Raw genomic sequence first — 12,953 nt, 5'->3', positions numbered from 1 at the left:
AGTACATACTATCCAGTAGTTGCATCTTCAAATGTGTACATATGCCTGTTTTATTGTACTAAATTAATAGACCAAGTAATTTAGATCTTCTAGAAGCATTTGCAATTTGGCTCACTCTTACGCTATGAGAGACACTTGATTTATGTAGTCTCTTGCCATCACTGAAGGTGCATACACACGGTCAGATGTACGATTGAACGATTTTACCAACAATTTGAACGATTTCAGACAGTATTAAAATGATTGAAATCGTCAAAATTTGACTGTAAATACAGAAAATGTCAGATATCGTTATCTGACATGCGGAAACACTCATCGTTGCAGGCCCACATGTCAGATTTTCTTGCAGATATGAATGATTGAACGATTTTTAAAATCGTTATCGTTCAGATCTGACACAAAATCTGACCGTGTGTATGCACCATTACAGCACAGCATAAATTAGCATAATCCTATATAAATTGTCATTCCCAGGACAAATGTCAGATTGTTTATGTATAGTTCTAATACTTCATACTCGTATTGAGGGGCATTTATGAAAAACTGTTCAACTGATAATAGAAGTGAAATAATGCTGGCGGTCATTTAAAGTTTTTAGTGTTGATTTGAATTAAGTTATTAAAAGAGAGTTATTACTACACTCTCATATGGTTGGTTTGTTTATTAGGATTTTGGCAAGACTTTAGCTCTCTACTCTGTATGAAGATGCCTCCTATTGTGAACCCCTGTGGCAGAAATGTATATACATGTAGCACTCAACTGGATATCTCCATCAGTACAAACTGTTGCTCAATGGGAACCAACTGGTACAGTGCCTTGCAAAAGTATTCACCTCCGTTGGCTTTTTAACTTTTTTTGTTACATTACAACCTGTAATTTATTTCTTTTTTTTAATTTGAATTTTATGTGATGGATCTGCACAAAATAGTCTAATTTGGTGAAGTGAAATGAGAAAAATATATATAAAAAATAATCTTTATAAATAAAATTCTGAAAATTGGCATGTACATATGTAATCACCCCCTTTGCTATGAAGCCCCTCAAAAGTGCTGGTGCAACCAGTTACCTTCAGAAATCCCATAATTAGTGAAATGAAGTCCACCTGTGTGAAATCTAATTGTCACATGATCTGTCAGTATAAACACACATTTTCTGAAAGGCCCTAGAGGCTGCAACACCACTAAGCAAGAGGCATCACATCATGAAGACCAAGGAGCTCTCCAAACAAGTCAGGAACAAAGTTGTTGAGAAGTACAATTCTGGGTTGGGTTATAAAAAATTATCCAAATCTTTGATGATCCCCCGGAGCACCATCAAATCCATCATCATCAAATGGAAAGAACATGGTACCACATACCACAACAAACCTGCCAAGAGCGGGCCACCCACCAAAACTCACAGACCGGGCAAGGAGGGCATTAATCAGAGAGGCAGCACAGAGACCAAAGGTAACCCTGAAGGAGCTGCAGAGTTCCACAGCAGAGACTGGTGTATCTGCATGTGACCACAATAAGCCGTACACTCCATAGAGCTGGGCTTTATGGAAGAGTGGCCAGAAAAAAGCCATTACTTATGCTGGGCATACACTATGCAATTATCTGTCAGATATCCGTCCAATCTGGCTGGTTGGAATGAAAACCTGGTAATGTATGGGAGCAAATGACAACAGAAATTTGCTCCCAAACACTAGAAAGCCAGCTTTTCCTTCCAACCAGACAGATTTGACAGATATCTGACAGATAATTGTATAGTGTATGCCCAGCATTAGTGATAAAAATAAGAAGACACAATTTGAGTTTGCCAAAAGGCATGTGGGCGACTCCCCAAATGTATGGAGGAAGGTGCTGTGGTCAGATGAGACTAAAATTTAACTTTTCGCCACCAAGGAAAAGCTATGTCTGGCTGAAACCCAACACATCCCATCACTCCAAGAACACCATCCCCACAGTGAAACATGGTGGTGGTGGCGGCGGCATCATGCTGTGGGGATGTTTTTCAGTAGCAGTGACTGGGAAACTGATTCGAGTCGAGGGAAAGATGGATGGTGCTAAATACAGGGATATTCTTGAGCAAAACCTGTTTCAGTCTGCCTGTGATTTGAGACTGGGACGGAGGTTCACCTTCCAGCAGGACAATGACCCAAAGCATACTGCTAAAGCATCACTTGAGTGGTTTAAGGGGAAACATTTAAATGTGTGGGAATGGCCTAGTCAAAGCCCAGATCTCAATCCAATGGAGAATCTGTGGTCAGACTTGAAGATTGCTGTTCACAAGCGGAAACCATCCAACATGAAGGAGCTGAAGCAGTTTTGCCTTGAGGAATGGGCAAAAACCCAGGGGCAAGATGTGGCAAGCTCATAGAGACTTATCCAAAGCGACTTGCAGCTGTAATTGCTGCAAAAGGTGGCTCGAAAAAGTACTGACTTTAGGGGTTTGAATAGTTATGCACGCTGAAGTTTTCTGTTATGTTGTCCTAAATGTTGTTTGATTCACAATATTAAAAAAACACAACTTCACAGTTGTAGGCATGGTCTGTGAATAAAATGATGCACACGTTCAAACAATCCATTTTAATTCCAGGTTGTAAGGCAACAAAACATGTAAAATGCAAAGGGCGATGAATACCTTTGCAAGGCCCTGTAAGTGAGAATATAATAAATATTAGCAGGTCAAATGTTAAAGCAGATGATGACCAGACAAACTATATTAATATATGGATTAGGTTGATGCAAAACATATTTTGTGATGATATGACAAGTCTATGTGCAAATGGTATTAAAATGAAACCCCTATTGAGATACACTGTGAATTGCACAAGAATAGTGCAAATTGTGTTTTTTATTTTTGATAGGACTCAAGTGCATTAACTGCCATGTTTATGTACCATTAAAGAACCACTAAGCTCTCAATTTAAATGTTCATAAATGAGGATGAAGGTAAAATGTGTGAGCCAATGTTAACCTTACATTCCACTTTAGCTCTGTTAAACTGAAAATTCCTACTCCGTTACAGACAGTTGAAGTCCCTCCCACTTTTTGAGGACAGTGTCATAGTGATTTTAGTCATTTGTTATGCTATGATATTATTGGTCCTGTCCCTGTGTGTGAAACAACAAATTCACAGAGTGTATTTCTGAAAAGCAGTCAGTCACTCAGTATCTACTCTGTTCACATCCCTAGCATGAGAAAGCTTTTCTTGGAATTATATGGGCAGTGTGGCTATGTGGTTTTGGAGTGTTTGAATGTCCTGCACTGATGAAATGAAAAGCATTTCCTTTTAAAGGGACCAAGAAGTCTATTTATCATGCACTGCAGTTGGCAGTGCTAATTTAGTATCCAACTTGCTGCAAGTTGCAGTGGTGGATACTAAAACGCCGGAGCAATTCTACATTCCTCCGGCTGATCCAATATCGGCTATCCCTACCACCGCTACTTCCATAGCAGTAACATTTAACACTAACAAGTCTGACTCGGCAGTGTTGATATCCATGCATTAACTGGGTTACGAGAAAATATATATGTCTGCGCTTGTAACAACTTATTAAAAAAAAAAATCCCAAGAGCTGTTATAATTCAATTTATTTCTATAATAAAAAATCGCACTAAAATAGTGTGCAGTTCCTATAACACATTAGATACAAATCTTGCCATTTAGCATATTTAGTGGACACAAGATACAGTATAGGGTGAAATAAATGAATGTTAAATCAACCTCATAGTCCCCTGAAGATAAATTGCCGGATTCCTGGCTCTAAATGCACTATGTGGAATATCTTCCTGCTTGATCCTCCCAAGGTAAATAAAGCTTTACAGTACAATACAATGCACGACAAGGACATGGTTTATACACATTGCTGCATTAGCGATTATGACACTCAAAATAAGCAGCAGGGAGTCAGCAACCAAGTGTTAGGTGCCCTTGAGGGGAGTAAGGAGTGAATGAAAGTATAAGTAAGGAGAAGCACATGAGGGAAGAGAGTTTACATTCTAAAGGGGAGGGGCAGATAACAGGCATGACACAGGTGGGGTAGAAAGGGAGGAAGGAGCATGTAGTAGCTGGTTAGGATGATAGCTGGAAGGCCTTGATAAAGTAGTGGGTCTTGAGAGCCTGTTTGTAGATTTGTAGAGAGGTGGAAAGTCTGATGGGGAGAGGGAGTTCCAGAGGTAGGGAGCAGCACAGGCAAAATCTTGGAGGCAGGAATGGGAGGAAGTAATCTGTTGGCAGGAGACATGGCAGGCATTTGTTGAGCGAAGTGGGCGGATGGGAGTGTGAGGGGAGATGAGGTCAGATATGTAAATGGAAGAGGATTGGGTGAGGGCTCTGTAAGTGAGTGTAAGAACCGTGAATTTGGTTCTGAAGGTGTAGAGAAATAACAAAGTGGACAGAAATATCAGCTGGAGTGCTCTGTAAGCACTGCCCAAATGAATTAGTAGTCTGTGGGGAATTGACCAATACTGCCGGTGTGAGTGACCAGCAATCAGCGAATATAACTCTGGCATGTATCTCAACGGGAAGTTGTACGCAGCGCTGACCCACAGCTTGAGTCCAGTGTCCACAGAGATTGCTGGAATTAACAGGAGAGATAACAGGGGTATTATCTACCTGTCGCTGCAATTGGAAATCACTAGGTATGCAAGTGCAGCGGCTGTATCCTCATTGAAACCTTCTTGCTGTAAGGTACGCAAGGTAATGCATTTGAGAAGCTCTTTGGATGCATACCTTGCGTATCTTACACCCAGAAGGTCTCAATGAGACGTTTGAATCGGATTTTAAGCTATTATTCAGCTGGTCGAGTGATGTACTCTTGGGGTTTATGTAGTAGGATAGTTATATTAATCATCAGTGCACTGGATCATTGGTATACTGGTGTATATTTAAGGTATAGGTTATCATTTCTGAATAGGTATATTTATATATATATATATATATATATAGTTTTAATTATATTTTTGTTATTTTTATTGGTTCAGATATGGTTCTATATGTATTGCAAGAGCTGTTACTACCAGTCTGTTGTTACGGTTATTATTTTTCTGCTTATAAGCAATTGATTTATGCTGATCAAGAAATGATTCTATTGGCGGATGTTGATATAAATTATCATCCACCTGATAGTGTATCCATTATTGCCTTTTTGAAAAAACCCCTGTGAGAATTGAGAAACGTGTCAAAGGGACATTGGTAATAAGCTGCTTTGTTCCTGCCGATTTACATTGTGAACACTGGATACAGCCGCTGCACTTGCATACCTAGTGATTTCCAATTGCGGCTACTGGCAGACTACTAATTCCAGCAATCTGATGTGGACGCTGGCCTCAAGCTGGTGGATGAGCATTGTGTATGATTTACACTCCGGAGTTGTATCCGCCAATTGCTGGTCACTCACCCTGGCGGTATTCAGTGAATTCCCCACAGTCTGATTTCATAATATACCTCAGGGGTTGGAGCAACATCCGGCTTGGAAACGTACGATTTAAGTATCTTTACACAGCATTGTTTACCTTGGGAGCATCAAGCAGGAAATATTCCACATAGTGCATAGAGCCAGGAATCCTGCAATTTATGTTGAGGCGACTATGAGGTTGATTTAACATTAATTTATTTCAACCTATATCTTATGTCCACTGATGTATTGATTGCCACAATGTTATAAATATGCTAAATGGCAACATTTGTATCTAATGTTTTATAGGAACTGCAGTTCTATTTTAGTGTCATTTTGTTATAGAAATACATTGAATTATAACAGCTCTTGGGAATTTATTTTTTAATAAGTTGTTACAAGTGCAGACATATATATTTTCTAGCATTTGTTGTTGGGGGCCTAGTCAGTATCCCTCATAAGTCAGCTGCTGGTAATTTACTTATAATAGTCCCTGGTTTTAAGCACATCACTATTTTTTTTTATGAAATTGGTATCTTCAAACGCATTGCGTAACCCAGCAGGCTGCAGAAGGATCAGATACCTATTTTCGCAACCTGGGCCTCCTTCCTATAGGAGGGAGCTGGGATCCGAGAACTGTCACCATGGATGATGTCAATTACTGCGGTCAAGTTCCGAAAATGTTGTATTTTCGGAGCTTGATGAATTTAGGTTCTTTTACGATTGTATTGAAACTGCGGGCCAGATCGGAACTGAAAGGTAAGCAGGAGATATCACTGCTATTTCCTGCATTACCTTTCAAAAGAATAGTCCAGTTTCGTATATATCTACAAAAGTATGTGAACATGTTAATTTTCACCAACTCTTATAGAATTGGGGGTTCTATCCATTATAGAATGGATAGAACCCCCAAATGTATGTCAGAAATGTGGTAACTACAATCGCTCATAGTGAGAGTATCGATAATATGGTAAAGGGTTGTCAGCAATGCACAGTATAACCAAGGGCACAAACAGTATTGTGCAAGAGACATCAGCCTATACATACGGTGTGATTGTCATTTATTATTTTAGCTTATGCTTCAAAACAAGCAGTTCATTCTGATATGAATTGCAGGAGTGAGTGCAGTCCACCAAAATGCAATGTCCTGTGTTTTCACAGAGACAAAATTAGAATACGAGCTTGGATAAAAATGCAGGTACGGTGTAATGCCAAAAGATGTGACATATTCAACCTTCACCTCTAAACTGTTACCATCTGTTTGTGATTTCCCCTAAATCTGTGCACGTCAGTCCTCTGAGTCTCAAGTGACATTGGAGTGAGAGCCAGTTGTACTAAAGATATTATGTTGCTGCAACTTTTTATCTGAGACTGGTATATTGGTGCAGTATATACATCTTATTTTGCTACATTATGTTTTCAGTGTGTGTTACATTGTTTCTATATTTTTCAAGATCTTTACTTCCAATTCATATTTTATGTATAAAAGCATAGAGGCTTTGTTTCCAGTATTAATATAATCTTAAAGCAAATATACTATTTTGACCATTTAATAACACATCAGAATTAATAACTAATATTACAAAAAAATCATTATTAATAAACCATTGAGAACCCACTCGCAAAGTTATACCTAAGAAATATTATTTCAAATACAGCAAGATAGTACACAAGAGGTCATTTTGATTTGAAGTAAAGGGTATATTCTTTTATCAAATAATATTTGAAAATATCTATATATAATATAAAACATATTTCAACATGCAGCAGATACAATACGTCTATATGATTATATATATAATATAATTATTGTGAACAACCCCTCCAGGGGTTAAACACTGCACGGCACTGCAGGATTTTAATGCAAATCTCATTTATTCATGATGTTTCGGGGTGCTAAACCCCGTCCACAGGTGATACAATACAAATACATTTACCTAAAATCTTACCTTATATCCCCCCGGTGATGTGTTGTTCTCTCCAATAAGCCTGCTAGTGCCGGGCTCCCGCGTGCAGTCAAGCAGCTGTGGTACCTGTAGATGATGTCACACTCCACTGCTGTCCTGGTTGCATAACAACGTGGGCTAAACAGTCCCGGCGGCTATATGGGAGAAGACAAACATAATAAAAACAATGTGCATCACTAGATGCAACAACGATGAACAATAAATAGATCTATCTAATATATTAAATATATAGAGTGATACATAGTACTCTAGGTTAGCAATTACGCCAGGGCTAGTAGGTCAATGCCTACATATGGGTATATACAATGTAGAGAGGAAGCTAAATAGTACATACTGTAAACCTATAGAAAAAAACGACCATCACATAACTAATTATATATCATAACAATGTGTTCCAGGTAATGCGTTTATTTGTCTATGTTGTGATGGGGTCCTGTTGACGGGGCTGCGGTCTGGAAACGTCGCCCCTATATATACTTTATTGCTCAATTGCCTCTGAGTGCCTGTCTTTTCTTGGATATGGTATATATATATATATATATATATATATATATTAATCTTCCACAATAAGGCACTCATTGGACTTCATAACTAAAGACACTGATGTGGATGTGCTTACAATGTTTAGTCAGGGAACATAAACGGTTTAAATATCCGAAAGATAACTGGAAAGAAGGATAAAGAAAATAGAAAGATAAACACAATAATATGCAGTTTAGTGTGTTAGAGCAAGGAATGCGTGGCAGGTGTGGAGCGCATAGAAGCAAACCAGATCTCCATACCCTGCTATTTATAAATTTCATGTATAATAACCAATATAGTTTCCATGGGTTGGGTGCGGGATGCTGGCGTTAGGTATCCCGGCAGTCAGAATCCCGACACCGGCATCCCGACTAAGTTAGCATCCCGGCGGCTCAAAGTAAGTATTCCTAATGTAACCCCTACCCTAACACTCCCTCCCCCGGCCTGACTGAGGGTGCTAGTAGAGCTGGTGGCCGCAGGGCTGGCTGGGGGTGCTGGTGGCCTTTATGCAGGGCATCTCTAGATGGCGCGGGGCTGGCTAACTTGAAACGCGGCATTCGTGACCTCTGATGTCACACCGCATCTGCATAGGTGATGGCCCGAGCATGCCTGAGACTGCCAAAAGAGCTCAACGCTGCCCGGTCCACAGTACAGCAGATCTGACCGCACAGACTTAACAACTGCCCGCGGCACACTAGTGTGCCACGGCACAGTGGTTGAAAAATGCTGCTGTACATATTAGTCTGTATTATTGTTTCAGCCACATGGCTTGGAGGGGAGTGCTGAGACCGCATGGTTAATAAACCTTCACAGGACATTAATACTTACTTTCCCAGAACCTGCAGGAGACTCTGAAATTTTTGAGTAGTCTCCAGGCTCCCAGAAGAGGGGTGTTCTGCCAGTATCCTGCCCACATCCTAGTAGAGTGGGCAGGATTATGCTGGGAATAGCAGCCCGTGAGGCGGGGGCTGTCCAATACGACACAATTTTATGATAATTTCCTTATTTGGTCCCACTCCCTTCATAGGCGTACGATTTGTGGCATTTTTATCCCCATCATCGACCACCTGCATCACCTCCTGAGATAATCAAAGTAGGTAAGTTTGCATTAATAGCTATCTATAGTTAACTAATAAAATTACAGAATCTATATTAAACACAGTATCAGACTTCTATTAGAATCCAAAACAAACTGCATAATCCCATAACAGAGCAGCTACATTATAACCAGTAACACAAAAACCTGCAGGGCCCATTCACACTGCACACCGTGCACCCATATTTTTTATATTTACCACTCCACCGCCGGAGTCCCACGTCGGAGCTGGTACCAGCGCTGTCTGAATCGCCTGGAAAATGGCTGCTGCGGCCATTCTGGCGTTTTGCGCATGCGCTGTAGACTCTGGGCACACTCTAGTGCCCAGAGTCTACCAGTACGGCACGGCGCTGCGTAGTGCGTAGCCGGACCCTGGAGAGAGAGGAGGAGGCCCCAGACAGAGACTGCATACAGGCCCTCTCCTCTCTTGAAACGCCCCTGCACAGACTACACATAATTCAGTTCTAATCCATGATTACAGCAAAAACCCAATACATAGTTTAAGCTAGTTAAATCACATAAAAATACCTACTTTATACAGTAGATGACGCAAACTACACACTTCCGTTTACATATAGTTGTTGATACTTAGTCATATCCATTAACTTGGAGGAGAGACGAAAGATGTAGTGTTCCTTCCATTATCTCTGAGGTGTGTGTCTGTGGCCAGCAAGTATGTTTATAAGACTGTAGGGACGACCGGACCAGGTCGTAGTTATGTATTTCCTGTTGTCACAAGTGTGTGTGGCTGTGTGTGTGTTCATATGTTATTGGACTTGTTTGGCCAGTATTCTTGTAAATATAATGCAAGGGTCAGTTTATGTAACCTTGTATGTTTATCCAAATGCCTAGGTCCTGCACATCTATATGCTTAATGGAGGTAACCGGGTGATTATTGTTTGTTAATAGATTGGTCAGGTTTCTGCCCAATTTAAATAGAATTGTCAGTATGAATTTAATTAACTAAGCAAAATGGTTATGTGTCTCATTCTCAGCAAACCATAACTGAATGGTGATACTATAACAATACGCTCTCACCCGACAGTGAATACCTGTGGGAATGAGCACATATCTAAAAACATAACATCACACCAGTGATTATGACTTGTATTGTAAATGCAATTGTATGTATATACATTGGGGGCTTGTGAGAGCTATTGCTCATACAGATGATGGTTACATTTTGGTTGTAAAGAGTATTAGTGGAACCTTTTTAATATTGGACAAATAGCAAAAGTAAGCATCTAGCTAATATTATCTTTCTATCACATAGTAGGATCTTCTATGTTTCTGCAGGATTAACTATTGGTGCAACTTCCTTCTCTTCACAGGCTTAGACACAGCCAAGATAAAACAGGTGGGTCTGATTGGAGGCCAAACAAGCACCCGCAGAATTGGGGATTACAAGGTCAAGTATAACTACAATGACATGGAATTGCTGAGGTGAGGGAAGCATTCCAAATTGTTTTATAGTGTGTGTCACATGTTTATTAATTCATATTGAGATGGCACAAAAGTGAGACTATTGTGTAACAGTTCTCTACAAGTGTAATGCCGCATATCCACTAGCAGATAGTGGAACGACAGTACGATTATAACATTGTAATCATACAGTCCTTCCTCATTCCCTGTAGTGCCTACACTGAACGATATGTCGTTCACTGCAGGCACCCGCCCTCCTCCCTGAACATGGCCAATCTGTGGTTATCAGCAGATTGACCGTCATGTTCAGGCGATGATTGATGTCGGAAACGAACAGCGGGAGCGCGCATCGCTGGTTGTTTCCGACATTAAACTGCACGATTAATGAGCGATTGAACGATAACGATGTCGTTATCGTTCAATCGCTCTTTTATATCTGCAAGTGGATACGCGGCTTAAGGGGGGGAATTCAATTAGCCTCGAAAAAGTGATAACTTAATGTGTGTTAAGTTATCGCACATTTCACAGCTTTTGGTGCAATATTTTGGCAACTTTTGGCATGCTCCGTTTTTTTGCACAATCCTATTACAAAGGCTGCGATGCAGCAAACGTGTGATTTTTCGTGAATTATGCTGCAGTAAGTATAGGTAAAAATGGGGCAATCTGCCTGTACCCCAAAAAATGGCAAACTGATATAGGATAACAATATAAAAGTGTACTAATAAAAGTATTTGGGGTTCTTTAAACGGGTCAAATGGCTGTTATATGCATTTTTCTAAAACACTCAATGATAGAAACGATTTTTTTTTCTGCAAAATAAATGTTCTTTTTAAATGGGGGGTTCATAAAATGCCTGTAAGTATATATTTGGGTCATTTAAAGACACTTTTAAAAACCCTTCAAAATATGCCTCTAACACCCACCTGCGATCTTAAAAACACATGTCCCATTCATACAGCACCCCCATATACCTGTCCCTCATCTGTTAACCCATGTTCCTGCACTTTGCACTTTTTCATCCCAAAAATGACATCTCATTATTGGCCAAATTAAGCTCATTAAAACATTTTTTTTCCTAATTAGTCATTAAGGAGGGTGTCGTTCTGAATCAAGTCCTGACATGTTTGCCTTAAATAGGAGTTTTTCACAATTTATCACCTACTTAGGAAGTGGTGAAAACTTTTTGCGGCGTTTTGCTATGGAGAAATCGCACATGCGAAAACCAGAGCTAATGGAATTGCCCAATAAGTATTTTTTCTACTTTAGTGTCCATAGGGTATATACAGGATACATTGGGGTATAGGTGATGGCGGCAGACATCGGGCACCACAGATTTAAGTTTTCAGCCTCCCAGGATGCACTGGGGTCCCTCTTCTATACCCGCCCCCAGAGCCAAAGCAAATCAGTTTCGTAGGTGCCCGGCTCGAAGTCGGATCGCCATTTTCAGAGGGCGGCTGTTAACAGCTCCTGAAGTTATTTCAAGGCAGCTTTGCTGCACAAGATGAGCTGGCCAGCATAGACAGTCATCGCAGACGTCTATGCTGTCGCTCCTTCACCCCTCTGGACCAGCTAGCGGTGACCCCGGACTATCTTTACTGTAACCGGACTCAAGGGGTTCAGGTAAGCGGCAGGTTCCTGCGGTGGGACACGCCGATTCACAGTCATTTGTGTCTCAGGCAGGGGGCTTCCTGAAGCATGGTTGCGCGTGGAGCCTGGTACTCATCCTGCGCCTTCCACTAGAGGGACAGCGGGCTGCAGCAGTATGGAAATGCTCCAGCGTCCCAGGGGTTAATAGCGTGCCAGAGGAGCGCGCCTTCCCTGTCTAACAGCCGGCGCCTCCCCCGCTGCACAGTGCCTTTCCACAGTGGTCTGGCTGCCTGGGTCAGCGCTCGTCCCCCAGGCCCGCCTCCTCTCAGCTCCTCGGCGGCCATTTTCTATTGGAAGTGCGCGAATGCTGCTGGCTGGTGATACAGGTGGCATCGTGGTCCGGGTCACCCGAATACCTCTCCTCCAATAAGGTCAGAGTATGCAGAACTGTTTCCTACCAGGCTCTGGTCTGCGTAGTTGATCATAGTGTTTGTAGTGCAGGGATTTATTTCTGCATTCTATGTGACTATATGCTAGCGCTGTCTGACTGTACTTTCACTTCTGACTGTCAGCCATTTTAACTATCCCTGTTTTTTCTCTGCTAAAAACCCTTGCGGTGCGGTATTGCAGGGTGTTTATTACCTCACAGTAAAAGTATTTTTCTGTGTGGGGAGTAACATACACTCATCATGTCTGGGAGTGAACGTGAATTTCCTCTTCAGCTAAAATGTACCACATGTAATGTACTGTTAGCGGAGGGTGATGGGAACGCTGATGGATTATGTAGGGCATGTTATCTGATTTCAAGCACTATTTCTGTCACTGCACCTGTGCAGGAACCACCCTGAGCTTGTTTTGCTAAGGCACTTACAAACCTTGTGGGCCAGTTAGCGACGCCACCTGCGTTTCCCCAGATGGGGTTATCACAGCAGGCGGTAGTCTCATCACCTATGCAGGGGTTCCCCAGGCAGTTGAT

General features: G+C 41.2%; 1 protein-coding gene across 1 annotated transcript in view; it reads left to right on the top strand.

The window, feature by feature from the left end:
• Positions 1–12,953, top strand: part of TAB1 (TGF-beta activated kinase 1 (MAP3K7) binding protein 1) — an 86,857-nt gene that overhangs the window by 57,695 nt on the left and 16,209 nt on the right. The window contains exon 7 of the mRNA XM_088455075.1: positions 10,300–10,411. Coding sequence (XP_088311201.1) covers positions 10,300–10,411 — 112 coding nt within the window. The remainder of the gene's footprint in view (positions 1–10,299; positions 10,412–12,953) is intronic.

The sequence above is a fragment of the Taudactylus pleione genome, unplaced genomic scaffold (genome assembly GCF_031769625.1).
Source record: "Taudactylus pleione unplaced genomic scaffold, aTauple2 ptg000642l, whole genome shotgun sequence".
Lineage (NCBI taxonomy): Eukaryota > Metazoa > Chordata > Amphibia > Anura > Myobatrachidae > Taudactylus > Taudactylus pleione.
The sequence above is the reverse complement of the archived record's forward strand: the minus strand, read 5'-3'. Positions and strand labels throughout refer to the sequence as shown.